We start from the raw sequence: 22,311 nt of genomic DNA, 5'->3' as shown, positions 1-22,311 counted from the left end.
ATTAAGAAGTATTTTGTCATTGATTACAAAATGGCAAGGGTGGCACAGAATGATCTGTGCATACCTAGAGAGGGGATGTGAAGAGGAGGGGGATGAAAACCAAAAAAGGTAGTGGTAATTGCTATAATAGCCTGTAAATGATGAAGGAGGTAATCCAACAAACAGCCAGGGAATTTTCTTTAAGATCCATCTCTCAGCTTGATCTCACAACAAGTGGATCAGACAAAAGTCCCAGACTGGTGGATGAAATACAATCTTTTATGAGTAGAGGGAGGGGTTCAGAAGTATCTGATAGAAATTTTGCCTCTGATTTAATTATGATCAAATTTGGGCATAATATGTTACCATGGCAATTGTCCCCTAATTACTGAATTCTCACAGGGATAGTACAAATGAAAAACAAACAAAAAATCAGCAGAAATGTTTGATCTTTTCTATCACAACTGTAAATGACTGGGTCCCATGTAGCAGTGATTGGGAGGTATTCTATGACCCATAGCATATGAGTTTCATTTAGATGATCCTCATGGTCCTGGCAGCAAAACTGGAGAGTCTCTAAGGGGAAAAGAGGAGACAGATAAGAAGAGCATGACTAAGAATGTAATCATTTATGATTTAGTGAAGTAGATTCTGATCTAACTAATTCCTTGGCTTCAGTGGAATTTAGGTTGGATTTACATTGATGTAAACAGGATCGTATCTGATCCAGATCTGGATCACTGAACCTTATATAGCCAGGAAAATATATCTGGCATTTCCTGTAATGTGAGGTATATTATGCCACTGTAGTATTTGCTAGATCAAATCACTTGAAGCTTAGCCTGTTTTGGAAGGGCAGTTAATAAGGAAAGAGGATTTTTTTTAATGTCGTGTTTGATGTCTTTCTTTCAAGGATAACTTCCAACCTCCATCAGATTGCTTTTTCATTCTAATTTAAATCATTAGATTCAGAGGAGGACAAGGTAATCCATCCTGAAGAAAAAAGTAATCAATGCAAGTAGGTGTAATTAGTAGTACTTTCCTCTGGTAAGTCAATGGTGTAGAAAGGACTGAAAAACCACTGCAGACTACATTCGTTCTTCCTAATGTATTATGACTCCCTCACAGCTTTTATAATGAAGTTGTTTAGATCTCCTCTAGGACTGATATGTCTTTTTTTCTGGTTAAACAGACTGACAAGCTCTAATATGCCATGAATAATTATATCTATCAAGAAAGATCCAGACACACAGACTCATGTGGGCAGCAGGAGTTTTAATTTTCTTATTTGTTGAAAACCAAAATAAGCCTTTGATGAAATGCTTACTTCACACTTTGTGTTTTTACTGAGTTTATTAAATATATTTATAGGTGTAAATCCTTGGGGATATTCTATCTAAACCTGAACTTGCTTCCAGTCCTGGGAGGGTAGTTACAAAGATTTGTGTGCTGTATATGTTGTTGATTGCTCCTTTGCATTCATTCTGATTTGCCAAGAGCGTACTCTTTTCTTGACAAATTTAGTAACATAAATTAGAAAAAGGAAATAGTATGCCAAAAGATGAGAACATGACTTCTCCATGTGTTTAAGTTTCTCCACCAGTCAGGTTGTTTCACAAACCTGAGCTAGTGGGAATACACATAACGTAAATCAGCATTTGAAATGAAAAATAAAATACCAAACCCGACAATTCTTTTTGGAGTGCATCTTTTCTGGATATTGGTGTAGAAGCAGATGTTTGACCAGTAATGTCTTACACAGTTTAGCACAGATTTTGCCTAGTGGCTTTACATACTCTTAGTGGTTTAGAATACTTTGTGTGGGACGCCTGGCAGTTTCCACCCACTTCATTTTCCTCCCCCTTTACATCTTGCTGGAATCCTCCTTTCAGCGTTATCTTAGCTTGTCCAGCCTAGAGTATTTCCTCTATAAATTGTATCAGAACAGTCTCTGGGCAGGTCTTCAGAAGTGCCCAGTATCATGTGCTTAGGGAAAAGCGTAAGAACGTGGTGTGTACCTGTATAGAGTAGCCTTTACAGCTACAAGAAAAAAAGAAAAAGAAACAACCATAAGGAAAGTGCCTCCTGGGGATTTTTCCATATAAAGAGGCACAATTCTCCTTCTTGCTGCTGATCAAAAGTCTCCATGGCTCAAGCTGTGTTTTGTTAGAACTGTGAGGAATCACACTGGCATAACTCTGACCCTGGCTCAGAACTAAAACACAGTTTCTTCTGGTGCTGAGGTCTGAGCAGTAGATAGGAGCCTGGCATCATCCCCCATCACCAGACGCCAGCTGTTGTGGCGCTGACCCTTTGGTAGCATCTCTCTTGCCCAGGTGAGTGCGTTTGGCACCAGTCAGGGCAGGGAGGCTGTACACTTGCACACCACCACTTAGAGCATTGTGTGTTTCTGAATCAGAAATGTACAGCATGTGGAAGCTTATGAAAGGCTCTTCAGATCACTGTTGAGCTGGAGGCTTTGCTAATTTTCCTGCAGAAAACCACTCTGTTCCTTTCATTGTGCCAGATGCTGAGTTTCTGGAGAGCCTTTCACAGCTTGAACAGCTGCCTTCATCTGCACATGAGCTCTTTGAGCCACAACACTGTTCCATGTCAACCAGTGCCTTCCTTTTGCTTCTGTACCTGTTCATTTGGCATGCTTTGTAAGCAGAAACCCTTTTGGAGTCAGAAAGAGTATTTATCAGTAACTCTAAGCCAGCTAAGAGATAGAAATACTATTGATACTTGTGCATGGATCTCGATTTGCCAGAGACAGTGGTCTCTGACAAAGGATGCTTGTAGTGACAGCCACAGTCAGCTTCTGGAGAGGATGAATCAAAGTTTCTTGATTTATATGGATACAAGTGTTATTAATCTGCCAGCCTCCAATGCTGAGTGGCTGATTACTAGTGGTGTGATACAGACTTTTAATAAATGGAAATTCTCAGAATTCATTGACTCCCACTGGACTGGGAAGTGTAGAGGTACTAATAACTTTGGTGACTTTACTATGCATATAGAGGATACATCCCCTCCATGCAGTTTTGATGACTCTCAGTGTGTCATCCACAGTTTTGACACCTTTCATCATTATGAGGAGGCCATTTGACTGGACAAGTCCCTCATCATAATCTGTACGCTGTCTTTCTGCAGAGGATCTTATAAAGATCCGAAGTCTTTTAGAGGGAGAAAAAAAAGAAGGTTCTTTTTGCACAGAAGGACATTTAGATGATGTGTCCCATTACTAGAGCTGTCATGCTGATTCCTAAATAAAGTGGAGCTTCCTTCAAGACAGAAAGGTGATCATCACCACTCTCTTTTTGTCCCCATAAATCTTAGAATTGCAGGGTAGTTTGGGTTGGAAGAGACCTTAAAGATCATCTAGCTCCAACATTCCTGTCATGGGCAGGTAACAGAGCTGATCGCTAGCGACTCCTCGCTCGCAGCTTCTCAGAGGGGGTTTCAGTGGCACGATCCCCCTTCAGTAGGAGGAAAGAGCCACTAAGTTTCTTCTCTGGAGTCCAGGAGTGAAAAGTGGTTTATTTGAAACTCCCACGGGCTTTTAAGGCCTCTCGAGGAGGGCTTAGAAGGAGGAACGTGATTGGGCCAAAGTCCAGGGGAAAGGGAGTGGCTTGAGGGTTCTGCTAACTCTCAAGCTAATGGGGGATACAGGAGGACCAAAGTCCAATGTCAAGCCAGGGACTGGGGAGAAGCAGATGAGACAGCCAATAATGCTTGTGCAGGGGCAGGGACCGGTTCGAGGAGGGGAGTCAACATGGTGCTGTGCAGGGGGGGCCACGTGGGTAGGGGAATTACGTAGTCCAGGGGAAAACTGTAAAATAAAAATGTGAATAGTTGGTGTTTTTCCACTTTGCTCGATCCCAGGGAGCTGCCGATGTGATGGACCCGCTTCTAAAGTCATTCTTTCCAGGATTCATAGTCTGCATTCCCTCACAGGCAGGGACACCTTCCATTAGACACCTTCCATTAGACCAGAATTGCTCATGAACTCTACAAGCTAATATCTTGAATTCTTCAAGATGGAGATAGCATTTCACATAAAGACAACCACAGATATTGTTTGCATACGTGTGACTAAACAAAAGCATTCGGGCAGGTTTATTAAAGATTGTTTTGCAACTCACGATACAATCTGTATTTGTCCTCACAATGCAGTAACCTTCATTTTTAACTGTATTTCTTAAGAAAATAGGACCTGTCTGATTGTATTGCCTGTCTGACTCCCTGCCCATGTATTTTTAAGCCGGTTTGGCCAGTTTTGGGTGCTTCATGGGAAGCAGAGATCTCAAAGATACCAAATTCCTAAAAGTTTTGTGGAAATTGGATAAGAAGAATGACTCTGATGCCCATTCTTTTTGTCAGGCAGGGCAGCCAAAATATGTGTGATACCAACCAGCCATGAAAAAGCCACCATTATTATGTTTGCTGTTTTGGAAATAACTAATCAAAAAATACCTCCAGAAAGCTGGGTTACTGACATCCTTTTGGTCAGGTATTCTCTGTAGTTCTGTGCTTTCTCTCCTCGCTGCATTTGAAGGACCCTTGACTTTCACAGAAAGCTATCTCTTGGCCAGCCTTCCTACCCTGCCACATCAGCAGCATGTTGTGTTTGGATCGACAGTTACAGGGGGAAGACACAACTGCTGGTCCACGCTGCCCGTTGTGCCTCACACGACGGAATAAAAGCTTATTCAGGGTGAATCCTTGGTTTCAGCAGATATATCTGTCTGAAAGACAATGATCCCTTAATTCATGCAATTTGTGTCCTTCAAGAATGGAACTAAAATGTGCTACAGATCTTGAAGAATTCCCGTTACTGCCACCCAAACCATTTCCTTTTGCAAGCCTGAAACATTTGAGCTCAGTCACCCCATTTTAGTTGCCACCACAGAACTCCGTGTGCATTACTGTTCTCTTTTTTTTTTTTGGTGTTCATCTCTTCCACAACAAAGCTTTTACCAAATCTTGCAGATCTCACATACACATATTCTATTCCTAGCTGGAAGCAGGATTGAGAAATGAAATACGTACAGTTGTGTGTGCTTAGTCACAAATCTTTGTACTCAACTTTGTTTTCATTATTTCAGAGTTCACTATTTTAATGTACAAATTGAGCACTATTCCTTTCATCATTTCATTACCTTTAATTATAGTCATAATCATCTGAATATGGAGTCCTGTTATCAGATGCTCTTAACTAATTAATGCTGTAAATTACTTGGAAAATCTAGGGTGAAATTTGCTATGCAATAAAAATTATTATTTATGTTTCTGGCTCCCAGTGTATACCAGATAGATTATTTTAAAAGCATCATGTCCCAAATGCAGAGGATATTACTTTACTCCTCCACTAGACACTGTTCAATTACACGGAAGCTTTGGGGGGTTGTAACTGACAATTTTACTACCATGAATTTAAAGAAATGAAGAGTGTGATTTCCCTGCTGCCTAGCTTTTTTCTGTGTGGTCAGACCATCTCTTGGCCCAGAAGATCCCAATGGAGTAGGGTCTCTGGGTTCACTTCAGGGAGCAATCTGGTGTTTTGCCTATGAATCTTTCAGTAGATACAGACTGGACTGGGTAAGGAGAGGGACACAGGGAAATTTGAGCATCTGCATCCAAGCCCCCTGGTTTATATGGCTTATAAGCTCTGGTTTTTAGGACGGCTTGGCAGGGCTTGTGGAATTCAGACTTGACTGGTGGGGGAAGGTCAGGGATGGTCCAGAAGTTGATAGTTTAGAAGAAAAGCTATAGAAGAGATGAAGACAAGCTGGTCCTTCTGTGAGTGATCCTTCTTGAAGGCTAACCTTTCCCTGCCTTACTCTTGTTTTAATTCTCTGGCTTCATTTGTATTTCTGGCTTTTTTTCTGGCTGCAGTTGCATGTTCCTCACTGACTGCGTCCACAAACCCTGCTCAGTTGTTTTTCTCCAGTGAGGCATCAAATGCTGATTAATCTCAATGTATCCCCATCATCTAAAACTTTCTTTAGGAGCCAGATACTGCCCACACTGTGCACAAAACCGCCACTGACATCAAGAGTTACATTGTGGATCAAGGCGAGTATTGACAATACAGGAGTTTTGCTGCAGATCAAGGGCAGTGGAGAAACTCTCTGTGGGAGTTTCTGCACGTTTCTTTCCAAATGGTTACACTGGCAGGGAGGTAGGCTGCTACAGTCATAACAGCAGGCACAGATCTGTCCCTGTCATGGTTTGATCACTGGAACTGAAGAATAAAGAAAGTCCTGCCTGGTTTCCACTATTAAAGTTACCCTGAAGTATTAAAGTATTTTTTTCAGACAACGAGTTGTAAAATTCCAGCCTTACTAAAGTCTTTCAGAGTTTCTCAGCTGTTTTCAGTGAAGTCGGGGCTTCATCCTTCATGCTGTCCAGTGATGAATTAAATGATTTTGTCCTATAGTTTGGATATCAGTTTGGTAAAAATGTGAAAGGCCTTAGGAACCCCTAGGATAAAAGTGATCAATCCAAAGTTCTATGCATACAAAAAATCAGTGGAATTTAAGCCTGAAAGTTAAAAATATCCAGTCATTATTAATTTAAATCATGTTTTAAGTAATTTTACTTCTACTTCAGAAATGTATTTTTGAAAGAAGTTCCCTCATAGTAGGCTAAATAGCATGTGTTCTGTTAGCATTCCCAAAGCCCTGCAGCCAGTTATTCATCCCACTGTTTAATTTACAGCCTGTGGTTTATGATGGGTCCATTCCAGACTGTACATCATTTGTCTAAAGGGTAGAAGAGGCTCTGAGACTATGAAGGGAACCAAAATAAACCCTCTTCATCACATGTAATACTTGAGTTACAGAATAAAATATATCTTTATGATCATCTCTTTAATTAAACCAAAAAAATTTGTCACCCTCATGGAGTTGTGCCGTTTGGTGCCTGTGGCAGACAATAAACTAGCTTTAACAGGATTGTCCTTAAAAAAGCCAGGCAGTATTTTAATACAGCTGCATTCTAAACTCAATTTGTTCTGTTTAAAAAGAGATAGAAGGGGTATAAATTTTATAGCAAATTTTTCCAGTATGAAGCCGGTGTAAATTGTTTTACTCAGAGAATAACTACCAGTGTTTGAAACAAAGTTTCATATATAGTTGAAATGTATATTTTCAGGATACTTGAAGGTTATAAAACATCCGCTTTCTACACCGAACAGTTGTTCTAGTTCTCTGACAATGCTCATATGAAATTGTTGTTTATTATTTTGATCACAGTGAAGCCCTTGATAATATATATAGATATGTGCATGTGTCCACCGTCTTCATAAGCCACTGATCTTCGTTTCTAAATCACTCTGTGCTCACGTTTGTTGAACAATATTATAAGAAAATTATTACTTTATTTTGACATTTTTTCTAGGAAGCTCTCTTAAACTACTTCAGAGAATGTCAAGAGCACTTACAGAAAGTAATGAAAAGAACTTCAGAAAACTCATCTTTTGCAATAATCTGAGCTTTAAAGTCTCATGTTTCACGCCGAAGTGTTATCTGAGTGCACTGTCACTCTCCTGAACTGCCACATGCGAAGGGAATCTTCAGCTAATATTGGACTTGTGTTAGTGCTAGGACTGTGTGCTTCCATTATTAAACAACCTAAGCACCTGGCTTCAGGGATATGCACTAATAGCGCTATTTTGGGGCTTTATTTTAAAACTTTCATGGTGAATTTTTCAAGGTGACAGGTGTCACTGAGTGGCATAAATGGGAGCTGATACCTTAGTTCTTTTAGGGTGCCTGAAAATATCACCTTTGGCATGTATAGAGATACCAGTAATCCAGTGGCAGTTTCACACATGGGCAGTTTGTGGGCCTTTGTCATTGAAGTATGACTTGCAGAAATAGATATGCCTCTCTCAAACCTTTTCTGTCTTGTGCATTTAACAGTAACTGCTGTATAGCCTGGTACACTGGTTTTTCTCTGTTTCTCCTGCACTGAAGAAAATCACAATAATAAAGAATAATTCTGATACTTTTTTTTTTTTTTGCAGAACAGCAAGGGCAGCCTTTTCATTCTACCAGAAGCCTTTTTATTTATTAATTTTAAAATAGCCTGTTTTTCAAGATGAAAGTTGAAGGGCAGCAGTCATCACTTTAATGTATGATGCCAGTAAAGGCAATAGCTCCTGATAGGGAAACAAAAAAGTTAAGAGCAGGAGTTAAGAAAAGATCAAAATCTTTTGACTCTGTTATGTTTTTTCTCTGTCTGTAGCACAGTATACATTTGTATACATTTGTCTAGCTGTAACAAGGCCATATATACAGAGAGATATACAGAGCTACATTCAGAATAATAAGGTGAAAAATTAACATCAGAGCATGTATAAATGTCTTTATGATCTATTAATATTTAGGTGTAGTGTATTTATAGTTTTGTTGATATGTATTACATGCTACAGGTTTATAACATAACATGTAGAAGAAAAAAAAAGAAAGTGACAAATGAGACTCATCATGAATATTTTCCCTCAGACATGTGCTTCCAAAGGAACTGTACTAATTAGTACTGAGATTTTTAGGGGTGGAGGCATTATGGATAGACAGACATACACACAGGATAAGCTACACTGCCATTCCATCATGGTACTCTTGTGAATAAAGCGCAGCATTGCTGAGGGATATCTTGACAGATTCATAGTTTTGATTTTCTTTTAGTAGCCTCTTCAAGTGTTAATAAAAATATAAAAGTTTTATGTCTGTTGCAGAATTATTTGGAGTGCAGCCGTCTGCCATTGTGCTTCTGAGAATGTCAAATAGAACCTGAAGGGAAAGGTCATGGAGCTCAGCTCTCACAAATCAGATTTCTGTGCCAAAGGGAATAAGGTTTTCCACCTGTGCAGGGAGATTTTACACTCAACTGCACCCATGGTTTTCACCAAAGGAAATCAGTCAGCTTTGTATACGCGGTGGATGGGGCAGGGGATGTAGGTATTAATCACTGTGACAGACATCATGTCAGTCACAGCTGTCAGATAGACTTGTCACCAGTTTATGTTGTGCTTTGGAGGTGTTTAACAGAAATGGCTTTGTTAAAACTTTAAAGGCAGAAAAAAATTAAAGAGAGGATGAGGGCAAGGAGTGGGTAACAAAGGAAAAACTGGAGAACTAGTTCTGTACTGTGCAGTGCCTCTGTTTGATGGCACCTGGGGGACAGCATGCAGAGAAGTTGATCCAAAGTCATGACAAAAATCTCTGTTTGCCAGCAAAGACTTGAATTAGTTTATTTCAGTTGCTGCCGACTTGAAATTTCCCCATTTCTTTCTCTACAGTAAATAATTAAAATCATTAGTGCTTGTTGCCGTTGTGCTGCACCACATCATGTCACATTCCATAAGCACTTTGCTGTGAAATAATTGAATTGTGTTTTTCCAGAGACTTACTCATTCACAAGCCTGGCTCATGTATAAACAGAAAAGAAAGGGACAAAACCCTACCTCATATATCTGTGCCCTGTAACTCCCTAGTGGCTCCAGGAATTACATGTCCCTGGGAGGTTGGAATCCAGACCCAAAGCTTACAAGTTAACATTCAATACAGCAAATTTTTAAAATATTTTTATAGGATATTAATCTTTCACCCTGACCACTAAGAGCATATACCTGGTCCTGACACATGGTTGAACTGCATGGAACTTGTGTGATTCATATTTGCAAAAGGATGGGCTCTGGATTGTCATGGCTAATAATACTGTAAAAAATATATAAACCAGACTATTTCCTCCGCTGCTATAAATAGTCAGCTTTGCTGATGGAGCTGGGGATCTGTCAGTCCTGTCTGTTTGTGTACAGCTAAGTCACAACAGTGCTGCAGTTTGGACAAGATTTTTGAAGGGTGTAAGCAAAATAGAGACTATTTGTTCCTTTTATTTTTAGGGTGAAACAGACAAAGATCAGGTCTATATTTCAAAGCTTTTTCTAATAAAAGTATATGAAAAAAAAAAAGTCAACAATATCTGACAGAGCTGTGCTGGCAAAATCCTGAGTTTATTTGCTATTACAGCAGCCAAAGGCACCTTTTGCTGATGTACTTTAGTTTCAGGAACTGCTTTACACAAACAATTCAGAAATTTCCCTGTATTACTTTGTAGCTGATCATGTCTGTTTTGGACAAGGCTGAATTGTGTGGTTTTCTGTTCCAGATATATATATATTTGTCTCCATGTGTTACTGTATGAAAGAATCACAAAACAGACACAGGAGAGAGTGTATGCAGGGAAACCAGGTAAACTCTCTCTGTACCAGAGAGTTCCTTGGGGGCTCAAATCAATAAACTGCAGACATCAGAGAAGTGCACCACATTTCTTTCAAGAAGGATAATCTCAGGTGTAATAACAGCTGTGTTTTTTAAATGTGCAGGGGGAGGAGTGGGGAGAAAATCAGAGGTTTTTGCTTTTCTCCAGGCCTTTTATGCATAAGGGATAGCACCCAGCTGCTTTTGCTGAGTCTGTGCAAGTTGGACACTTCTGAAAGGAGACTTGTAATCGTCCAAGTGGCATAGACATTGGCTAAACCACAGCTACTGGGATATCTTGGGTGACAACAAATGAGTTTTGGGGTCTATATAGCATACATTTCAATATAGAAAACATGGGGAATTGAATGCATCTTTTGACACTCCAAAAGAGACACACAGTTTCAGAACTACTGACTTCCTACATGTCTTATTTAGAAAAGAGAGAGATTCAGGCTCACAGTTCTTCAGGAAGTAGGTTGAAGTTTTAGACACACATGTTTAGAAACATTCGATGAATGATTTGTAGCAACTTGAAATCAGAACTCAGGTGTGCCACTCATTGCTCAAGCCAATGGATTTTCCTGCCTCACATTAAGGTGCTGTGCCCTGTTAAGATATGGTGGAGGTGGGTTATCCTCAGTCATATAGCTGTAAGGGAGCTTACAGAAGCCACCAGTGCTGTCAGAATGGCACAGCAAAGTCATTTGAGCATCCTCCTGAAAATGAAGAGAGTTGCAATTATGGGTTTCCAAACATGTGAACCCAGACCTTAGGGGTTGAGAGCACAATGTGGATGACTGCAGTATCTCACCAGAGTGGCAAGGCTCACAGTCAGTTTTTATGTTTGGGGCATTTCTTACAGGGAAGGAGCTCTAATGAAGCACTGTCTATTTGTTTGTTTATATGCCTAGACCAGAAAGGCCAGCAGTTTAACAGCTTGAGCCTTGAAAGGGTACCATTGCCTCCAGTGTGTAGCATCAGGGTAGTTAAAGGTGTTCATTTTCAGTAAGCCCACCAGAAAATTCAGTGTCTCCAGGGCTGCAGGAAAGTTTGCTTAATTGGGCACTGTAAAGTCTACTTTCCCATGTTTCCCGTTTTAGAACTTAAATGTGTTATTTAAATTTACCCTCTGCCAGATACTCTGGGGTTTTTTTCTGCTTTCCTCTGTGTTTGAGACAATGATTCATCATAAATTGTCAGAGTCTAAACAGTAATACTGTGCCTTGATTTTATCAGGCTGTGATTCCCTTTTATTAAGTAACGAACACCATGGGTTAAAAGTCTGCATATCATCCTCTGACGGTGACCTGGACCCTTTTAAAAGCATTACTTGTAGGACATTCAATTCAGTCAGATGCATACTGATGAAAAAACAACCATCCAGAGCTCTCGTTGACTATGTACAGGCAAAGCTTGACAGCCCAGCATCAAACAAAAATTGATTTCAACCCCAAAAGTCAATATCTTGCTTTTGCAAAGGCACTTTGGCACTTGAGAGGAAAGTTTGCATGTAATGTACACATTTGATGAACAAAATATGGAGGAGATGCCTTGTTTGGACTTGACTTGGTGCACCTGTGGTTTTCTATAAGCAGCAAAGCCAATGAAGTGTTGATCTGTGCAGCTAGAGGGGAGCTTCAACTCATTTTACATGTGCACATGTAGCATCCAAGTGAGCCTGATTTTTTACATAATTAATCTAAACTAATGAAGTTTCTTAAGTACAGGTATGACCTGGTAATGTTTCAGAATGAAATATCAGTAGTTTATAAAGCCGAGACTTGTCAGTCAGTAACGAGACGCCCTTTTATCTGCTTCCTGATTTTGAGGTCTTCCGTTTCCACTTGCTGCTTGTTACAGTCTGTGAGATGAGGAATGACTGCATTTTTTACATATTGTATGCTGCTGGAAGTCAAGTTTATATTTCGATAGTTATGGAGTCTTTTTGCACTGATTCTGGTATGTGTAGCTTTATTCTAGCAATGTCTAAAATAGCTCTAGATAGTGTCTTCAGACATTCACAGGGACACTGAGTAGTGTTGTCATGAAAATTCACTACAGGTTTTATGTTCTACAACTTTTTTTGGTGCTCACTTATTGTAGCACTTACTATTGCTCATCTGAATGTCCGAGTCGCACATTTAGATGAACACTCAAAGCTCTTTACATCTATATGGGTAGTGTTCTTCTATTAAATAGTTTCCAGTGCTAGTGGGATTTTTCTGAACAAAAGACTGCACCATCTTTGCAATACAGGTGTGCACAGGAGGTTTTTCTCAGGCTTTAACATCCATAGTAGGTTGCATGTTTATGCATACAGCATTATAAAGTACTGATGAGATACAAGGCTGTGAAGATTGGGATTCAAAGAGTTCAACTTCAAGAAGACTGAACCAGAATACTCTCTAGAACCAGGACATACACACTGATGGTTCTAACTGCGTGAACTGAGGACTGTGCTTTTCTCTGGTGAGAGTCCTTAATCAAACAGCAGCTCCCTAGTATTCTATTACTTAAATAGAGTGTAAAACATCAAGGTAGTTTTCCCGTTGTCATTTTGTTACTTAATGGAGATTTTACTTCAGTTCTGTTTTCCTTTTATGTTTCAGTGTCATTTTGGGACTTAGCATTTTGAAAACCAGTGGCACAAGATGTTGCTACAGAAAAAGATGTATTTCACAGTATGGTGCAAACCTCTTGACAGTAGGAGAAGCTGGTATTAAGTCAAATTCAGTGGATAGACTTCTTAAGGGGAGATTCAGTCACTCAAGTTGTAACACTGATTCTAGTTTTTAAGTGTTAGTGAGAGAAAACAGTCATCTCTGCTCAGATAAATCATCTGCCTACTGAGTGGCCTGTTTCACTCCATCTCTATCACAATCCTGCGCAATGGCTTCCTCATTGGAGTACCCAACTGTCCTGTGGAGACAGAGACTGTTGTCAGACATTCCTTGGAGGAGGAAATTCTCCACAGTTTGCAGAATATCAGTAATAGTGCTGAGATGGACCTCCTTGGTACGGCAGAGGTGCCGCTTTTGCACGTTGCTTCGGCTCAGTCTGGATGTTACACATTCAGCTGGATTCTCTGCAAACAGGAGAAAAGCTGGGTCTGCACTTGATCCTGGCTGTCACCAGAAGCCACTAAGGTACCCTCCAAGCAGACAGCTCCTCCCATTTTTTCCATTATCCACTCATATTTTTCCATTATCTACCAAATTAGGGGTTAAATAGTCTGCTTGCTTTTCAGATACCATCAATGGCTTGTCATGTGTGAGATAGGGAACCTGTTTCTGGCAAGCAGTCTCACAACAGCAAACTACCTGTGCTGCCTACAAAGGTGCTGGATAAGACCCTGTTCAGTCTTTCATAGTCCCCCTGACCTTAGGTGGCTCATCAGATTAATGAGTGAAGCCCCCCAGCTTCCATACCCAGTGGCACCCAACGGGACAGGGTGATTTCAGCTGGCTGGTGGTGTGAGTGCTGTGAGTGTACATCTACAGCAGATTGGACTATGGTCCTGGATGGTCCTGGCTCTTAGCTGCTCTGTCAGTTGAATGCACAGTACATTATTTTAAAAAGATTGTGTCCTTTGCAAGGGGTGGCAGGATGGGGGTGGGAGGGCAGGGGATTTTTTTGTGTGTGGGTACAAGCACAATTGCCCAAAGTCATACTACCAAGTTAGTCATCACAGCTACTGTGGAGCTTGAGTTCAAGGGAGCACTGAGTGATTCATTCCACCTGGCACTATATACAGTGAGTAAAAAGAAATATTTCCTGTACCTAATCCAGACACCAGTCAGGCATCAGGCTGTCTGAATATGAGCAGACATACAAATGACAAATGTGTGGAGGAACAGGAGAAGCTGGGGAAAAAAATGAGAATGTATTTTTCACTCAGAGGTTAGCACATTTACCCTGAACACAATCCCAAAACCTAATGAATCAGAAAGTGTAATTGTTACATAGACTAATTTCAAAACAGAACTACTCATTAAAGATTAAGAGAGAGAAAAGGAACATGAGGTTCAGACCTTTTATTGAAATTTTGCCATATTAGCTCCTCCTTGGTAATTTTTTATAGTTCACATTTATTCAGTTCTTCATTCACAGGATTCTGTCAAGGCTCTCTAATGTGCACCAAGTACAAGCTTCATTAACTGTGTTATCTTTCAGCTGAGCTTTATCTGTGGTTACCAAGCCAGTGTTAATCAATGACATTTTAATGTTAAAAAATAAGGAAAAAACCACAAAAAACCCAAAACAAACAAACAACCAACAACAACAAAACAAACAAAAACAAACAAACAAACAAAAAAGGCAACTTGATTTCTTTTGGTGTTTTTTTGCATTCGGATTTCCAAAGTTTCATTACATTTGAATACAGACATATTTTATATTAGAGACACTTTGGATACCCATTAGAGAAAATGAGGCTTATGGGGCATTCATTAAGTTCTGGGCTATTTAGACTTTCACAGTTGACAGCCTATCTTCTAGAAATGTTGAACTTTATCTCTGGGATGCTCTTTCATTGGCACCTGGTGTCTAAGACTGAGAGGGCTCCTTTGCTATGGACAGTTCTCTTTTGCTGTCCCTTCAAGGCAAAACTCATCCTTAAACTGTATTGCTTGACTCTAAGAACTATCAGAAATTTGGATGGGTGGGATAGAGGTGTTTTACAAGGTGTTTGTTTTATTCCTTGGTATTTTGTTATTTTAGCTGATCCTTCTGAATAACATATGCCAGGTTTTTCATTGGAACAACAAGTAGAGAGCGGATGATAAAGTCTGTGCCTTTTTAGAAAGCAAAGAGGAAAATGCCTAGAATGAAAATATTGAAAATTAACTCTTTTGGAGTAAGCCAAGATAACTTAAAAATAGTCACAGTTAGCCATCTTATACTTGGTTAAGAAAGGTCTTGGGAGATCTTGTACAATGTGCAGTGGCCACGATGTCCTGCTCCTCTATAAAGTCTTCTGAATTCATGTGGTGCTGTTTTCCCAATAAGGCTTTCTGGTAGATGTAGAAAGCTTTATCAGGCTTCCCCTGTGTCCTGCCTACAGGGTGGGATCTGTAAAAATTCAATCTGCCTAAGAAGATATAAATATACAGGGTTCATATATAATATACAGCAGGATCAGAGCATCTTCCCAGTATGTAAGATCCATGCACAGACATAGTGTAAAAGAGCCATTGCAGCCAGCATTGAGGTTCTTCTTCCTGTGGGGAAATATAACCACACAGTTTATATCACTCAAACATTGTGGATCTAGTTAATAATCTTAGAATCATAGGTTTGGGTTGGAAGGAACCTTGAAGATCATCCAGTCTTTACCCTCCTGCCATGGTCAGGGACACCTTTCATTAGACCATATTGCTCGAAGCCCCATCCAACTTGACCTTGAACACTTCCAGGAATGGGACATCCGCAGCTTCTCCAAGCATGTTCAAATAAGGAGACAGTTGAAATTTTAGGAAATCAAGAAAGAATTTGTTTTGTGGGCTTCCATTATGCTTTGCAAATCCCTTAGGATGTTTGGTGACCACAGAGAGTAAGAACCTTAATAGGTCTTTTTGCATCAAAAAAAAATTCTGCGCAGCTGCAGTAATTTTCCGTAGGAAGATTTCATAACTTGTACTTTTGTCTACACTTTATTTCTAATGTCCCTTAGCTTGAGAAGAAGACAATAAAAAAGGGATTGTAAGACTAATTCTAGTCTAGTCTATATTCTAGTCTAATACATCTTGACTAATTCTAGTCAAGATGTATTAAATGCAGTAATACTCAGACATGACATAAGTGTTAAGAATTTGTATATGAAAGAAATTAAAAACATTCTGGAAGGAAAAGCTACCTAAATGTCAGAAAAAAAGAAATACAAGCTATAAAATCCTGTGAAAAATCACATAGACTGAAGTAAGATACATGTGCTGTCTTTGCTTAGCAAAGAAATCACAGAGGATATGCAAATAGGGAATGAAAATGGCACATTTTTACTTGATTCGAAAGCATTATCCATAATAGCATCTGCAATGTGTCTGCAATAATAGGGTGTAAATTGGAATTTACATAGCAGATCTTTGAAAGCAGGCTCTGACTCACAATGTGAAAATGGTGTCTCTAGTAAGCAAAGTCATCCAATGGCAGAAGAACTTCCCAGAGCATCTTTTGCATATTCCAGGATCTACCCATTTACCCCCTTTCTTGATTGCACAGAGTATTCATCTCAGGCGTGTAATGACAACTTGAATGGCTGGTCTTGGAAACCTCTGGTATGTTGCTCCTGAAAAGACAAGTCATTTTCTCTGGGCTGAATTATGTTCTTTTGAATGGTGATAGACTGACAGCCCTAAAAGCTGGAAACCCTCTATTTATGTTCATCTCCCTCAGCCTGGATTTAATAAACTGTTCCTGTCTTGGTTCCTGTCTGTTGAGTGGGAAAAGGGTCACTAATTCAACTGAGCCAGCAGCAGGATTCTTCCACTGTTCTTTTTATTACCTCCAAGGCTTCAATTAAACACCAGTCCCCAGTAGTATCCAGTCCAAGGATGACTGGGCATCTTGATCCACATGGTGTTGCAGAGCTGAGATCAGATCTGGTTTAGTTCTGATATTTCTTGTCTATACTCATTACTCTTCCCTTTAATTTGCTGGCTGATGTGCAAAATTTGTCAGAGCTAGTGTTAATTCAGAGTCCAGGATGGCATTATTAGTTTTGATTGAGCTTTGCTAAGTCAGACTTTTGAATAGTTCTTTAGATTCCCATGAAGAATCTGTCTGTCCAAATATAAATGACCAGTATAGACCTCTTTTTTTGAGCCTGTTGTTTTCTGATAATACTGACATAAAATAGAGAAAACAGCACTTTCCCAAATCTTCGTTCGCGAAGACTGGCCATGAAACTTTCATAACTTTTGTGCATGAGACTGAACTATTTTTCTAGCTGGCTGAGGGATCAATGCTGTGTCATTAAAACATATGGAACAAGGCTGTGTTACCCTTTTGAGTTTGATTTAGGATATATGGCATCCCAGCCTTCGTACTTTTTAGAAGTGCCTGCACATAAATGAATGCAGTATGGAAACACTCAAATCATGAACCTTAAAAGTATTTTACTTATGTTTTAGATCATCCTCCAAATCTTCAAAATCATTCAAGACTTAGAACTCCACCACCTCCAATATCACATGCTCACACTCCAAATCAACATCATGCAGCCTCTATCAATTCCCTAAACAGAGGGAACTTCACTCCACGCAGCAACCCCAGCCCAGCTCCTACGGACCACTCTCTTTCTGGAGAACAACCAGCCACTACTCAAGAGCCAGCCCATGCTCAGGACAACTGGTTACTTAACAGTAACATCCCACTGGAGACAAGGTAGGTCACTTTCTTTAGTACTTAAAATGTTCTGACTGTGTGTGCTAAGGATGTTATGGAAAGTACACACATCTGTAGAGCTAGCCTTCTAGTTTGTGAACTGGTGTTTGACTTATGTATTTTGAGTTGTATTTATTATTCCTTGTGTCTTTTTATTTGGACTAGGAGAAGAGGAAATTGCTCTTCTTTCATGAACTAAGATATTGTCTTTAACAGCCGTTCATAAGGTTATTTTCCTCATTTAAAATTGGAATCAGGATCATAGATTAAAACGTTCTTTGTTTTCTTTCTTTTATTTTCCTTTAATGTCTTTTCTTCCTATGTGGTAGGATAAATCAATATCCTATTTAAAAACCTGAAATCAGTCAGTATATTGAAAAGATTTAGCTTTCTAGCTGTGCCTCGTCAAGCAGGTACTTTTGCAGTACATCATCCAGGAAAAGTTGATCTTGTTTTACCTAATGAGGAGAGGTCAGCTGCTGCGTTTTATTGTCTTACAGTATTGCTTCAGCAAGCAAGAAACACTGGATAGCAGAGCATCAGTCAGTTAATGGTGCTTCCATTTAGCTCTTAAGTTCTGTTCCACCTAAGCAGCACATGAAGGGTGTGATAAGGATGCACTGAGTTGTTCTAGTTCATAGCTTTGTTCAGGTTCTCTGTAGGTTCTGGAAAAAAGAGTTCCCATACTACCTCAACCTCATTCCTTCCATCTGGAAGTGCTGTCGCACTTGTATTCTCCTGAGGTTTTGCTTCACCATTTCCTTTGCTACTGAGAAGCCAGTGGGGATGCTGCAGTCATGGTGCCTTTTTCTATCTGGAGAGGTCTTCCAAGCCTAAAACCTGGTGCATTTACTCAACTGTCTTTTTTCCTTCATTTGTCTAACCTTCTCAAACCATCAAGATTTTAGACAGCAAAAAACATACAGTAACTGAAAACTGAGACAGGGGCCAAATTTGTCCCACTGCTGCCTGTGGAAATCTCATTGAGAGCAGCAATAGCTGTGTCTGTATCCTGGGACAAATTGTACCCAGTTTTGCCAACTTCTGCTAAAAGAATGTTTTTAAAAATGAACACTTCTCAATCTTTTTGAGAATGAGCTGTGTCTGCTGGCCCTCTGAAACTTCCAAAACAGACCTCAATATCACATTTTATGGCATTTGAAGATAATTAATTTCTCTGCGACTTCTTGATTAAGAATACTCAACTAAGAACTGGATCCAAAAGATTAAGACAAAATTATAAGCAAGTAATGCAAGTGTGATTTGACAACAGTTTCAGTAATTATATTATGTTACTAATTCTCAAACATATATACCCAAGCAGAGTTTTATGTGTTATTTCTTCTTAAAATTGTATTTTAAAAAAACTTACGTGCCACTCCTGGACACCTTCTGGGATAATGCTCCTTAATTATGGTAGAAACCCTGTGCCTTTTTCTAAACTGGGTTGTAAATTCTTTGTAGAAGAGATAATACTGGTTTAGTAGTGCAAAGACATCCTCACATCTGACTGCAATGTCTCAGCAGCCACCACATTACAACTGAGAAGGAATGTCCTTGCTGCTGGATCAGTGGAGAAAAGTCAGAAATAAAAACTCTTTGCTATAAACACAATATGTCCATTTGTCCAATTCTGGTGGCAATCAGAGAGTGCTAGAGAGACAACTCTACCACATCTTATGCAGGAGTTCACAGACAGAACAATTATCTGGCTAGTCCTAGACTGTTCCTGTTAAATTGTAAATTAGTACATCCTTAAGGGCTGTCCTCATTTATTCTCTGTGAAATCATTGTGGGTGAAATTTATTCAAGATCTGAAGCAGACTGCTCTTTCTGCAGTTTGGGTTGGTCCCCTTATTGCTGTCAGACTGGAAGTGCACTTTCTGCATCATTTAATGATTTCACTTGCATCACAGATCAGTGACATTTGTACTTGATCCTCAATCTAACCATTTTATTAATTTGGTAGAAAACAGGTTATTTCAAGACTGATGTTGAGGCTTTCAACACGTTGCTTGAAATGGCATAATTTTGCCCAGTGTTCCTTTAGACAACAAGTATTTTGGAAAATAATGTGTAATTTTATGCCAAATAGCAAATGATCATGACTGACTGTTTCTTCGCTTATGCAGCATTAAGAAAATAAAATGTGTTATTATGGTGTCATAAAGCGAGGAGGCTGTGCTGCATAGATGAACAGTAAATCTGTGACTAATCTCCTCCACTCTGACAGTCTACTCTTCTGACATGCAGAGGTCTTCCATTTCCCTCAATGGGAATTCTGTAGGCATAAAAGACCAAGCTTCAGAGCTGGTTAGCGGACTCAGATGTCCAATTCCATCTCTTCCATGAAGCTGATCTGCCCCACTACAAAGATTTTTAGAACCAAAAAAAAAAAGACCATCACCTAAGAGAATAAAATACTTAGTATGTAAAAATATAAATCCTGGCCCAGAGACATTAATCCAAGAATTAAGGCTTTTGAAGTTAGGAGATTATAGTAATCTCATGTCGAAAATGGAATTGTATTTCTGTTGAATATCCGTTGGTTTTTTTTAATTCCATATTGGTCAACAGAGAGAGAGAAAACATGAAGAAAAAGCTGCATCTTTTAAACAGGGATTGTCACAGGCTGTGAAACTTGCCTGCACTTACAGACTTTAAGCAGCCCAGAGTTTGAAGAGACTTGATTTTGACTGCCATGGACTTCAGGCACTATTCAGAACTGGGAATTTAGAATGGTTTGTCACTGCCTGGAAATTTCCATACTGTAATGCAAAGGCAAGCAGAGATGTGTAGTACAAGTATTCAACTGACAGGATAAGCATATCTGAGATTTTATATGTTGCAAGAGGAAGAGCCCCTCCTCTTCTCTCCCTCCTTTTCATTAGTTTCCCTTTACTCCCTTTTCTCTGTTTCTCCTTTCTCCTCTTTCTTTTCCTGTCTGCTCCCTTTTTTGTTGCTTTAAAAGCCATGTATTATCAAGGTTGTGATGAGAAGATCTTTGCTCAGCAGTCACTCCTGACAGGTAAGTCAGTTCCCCCCATATTTATTCCTCAGTCTTCTTTTTCCTGTGGCCTCCTTTCTGTTCCTTTACCTTTGACCATGTGGGAACAAATAAATGCCAACTAGGTGAACGTTTAGTTGACAAACCAGCAGTTTTCAGGAGACTTCCATTCCCAGGAAATTTCGTGTGGTAATATGTAAGGTCAGATTTCTGCCACCACAACTCCTAATGAGAAAGGAGAGTGTTTTGTAACTAGCCAGCGATTCACAGGTGATCTCCAAGGGAGCAGACCCTGTCCAGCCTTCAGTGAGGAGGACAGTCATGCATCAGTCACCTTGGTGACCCAGCGACCTCTCTGTTACAGATGCATACATTATGAGATTATATAACCCTCCCCTCTTCTGTTTTATTGACAATCCACAACTGAAATTCATGGAACCAATTTGACATGGATTTTAACTACTGATGAACTTTTATTGATTGGTGTGTTGCTAGAAGCCTTGCCTCTTACTCATTAAATGCTCAGTGCATGCACATATGTTGCTTCTTTTTGCATTGAACTCAACATCCAGCCTTTCCTGCATTCCCAGGGAATGTGAGGAAGCCGCGAACACTTGGGGATGGATGGATGTCTCAAGTGCTATGGCACACAGCTCATGCATGTTGATCCACTTTACTCCAAAGCTATGAATAGGAGTCACTTCACTTTTATTTAGATAAAGGAGTAGATCTGTACTGTCAAAGCAGCCTGGAGGCCTCCAAAAGCGGGGAGTTGAGCTAAATGAGTGCTGGCATTAAGCAGCAGGAAGAGGAGGGATTAGAAATGAAAATTAAAGTTCAGGACATTTTAGAAGAGACAGTATCAAGGTTTGTATAATGTGACAGGACTGGTTTCTCATGGTTTAGCATGTTATCCTTAATCCAGTTTATCTGACAGAGGAATTCTTGTTTATGTCAGTTACATCCTCTAAGCTCTTAATTCTGTGTAAGTGATAAAGTGTCACAATGCTATTATGTTTGGTTTGTTGGTTTTTTTTTTCTAGTTTTGACCAGGAGATTTATTCACATTCAGGTTTAGATTCAGTTTTGATGCTAAAAGCAGACATGGGCAAAATCAGGACTGTTTTTTTTTAAAAAAACAAGGGAAGAATGTTCTTTTGCCAGGTCCTGAGAAACAAGCCTGAAGGTGAGAAAGACACAGTCTGTTCCCAGCTGTGCCTCTGACTTAATTCTTTATGTTCTACTATTCTCCTCAAAAAGTACAAAACAGTTCACCATTTATAGGTTAAAATGTGATTCATGCTGGGGAGGACAGATGCTGCAAAGTGCCACTATTGTGTGCAAGGTCAATCCCAGGCATTTTCATGTGCAGGCATGAAATAAGCAAGGTATCTTGCTTATTGCCTGTTTATAGCCAGATTATAGCCAATACTCTCGTATTGGAATTTGGGTTACAACTTAACCTGTTTCTAGCTTCTATCTGCTTATCACTGAGACACTTTCCTTGGAATACTCATATTGAGCAAAACTTGCATTTTGAGACTTCTAAATAGGAAGTTATTGCTCCACAAAGGAAAACAAATTAATCAAATTGGTAACTAAAATGTTCTTCAAATCCAAAACTGAAACTAAAGCAAAGGAGTGGCAGATTTTTTGCTAGAAATCCATAAG

The 22,311-nt window shown here is 39.6% G+C and overlaps 1 protein-coding gene across 18 annotated transcripts in view; it reads left to right on the top strand.

The window, feature by feature from the left end:
- TENM4 (teneurin transmembrane protein 4) overlaps positions 1–22,311 on the top strand; it is a 1,582,078-nt gene that overhangs the window by 1,342,634 nt on the left and 217,133 nt on the right. For 17 of the 18 annotated variants that reach the window (XM_064644892.1, XM_064644901.1, XM_064644900.1 and 14 more), the window contains one exon: positions 17,381–17,633. In XM_064644892.1, coding sequence (XP_064500962.1) covers positions 17,381–17,633 — 253 coding nt within the window. Of the gene's footprint in view, positions 1–17,380; positions 17,634–22,311 lie in introns of those variants that run through there. The other variant, XM_064644902.1, reaches the window with a different exon arrangement.

Source organism: Pseudopipra pipra, chromosome 2, assembly GCF_036250125.1.
Source record: "Pseudopipra pipra isolate bDixPip1 chromosome 2, bDixPip1.hap1, whole genome shotgun sequence".
Lineage (NCBI taxonomy): Eukaryota > Metazoa > Chordata > Aves > Passeriformes > Pipridae > Pseudopipra > Pseudopipra pipra.
Note: the sequence above shows the minus strand (reverse complement) of the source record. Positions and strands in the feature narration are given on the sequence as shown.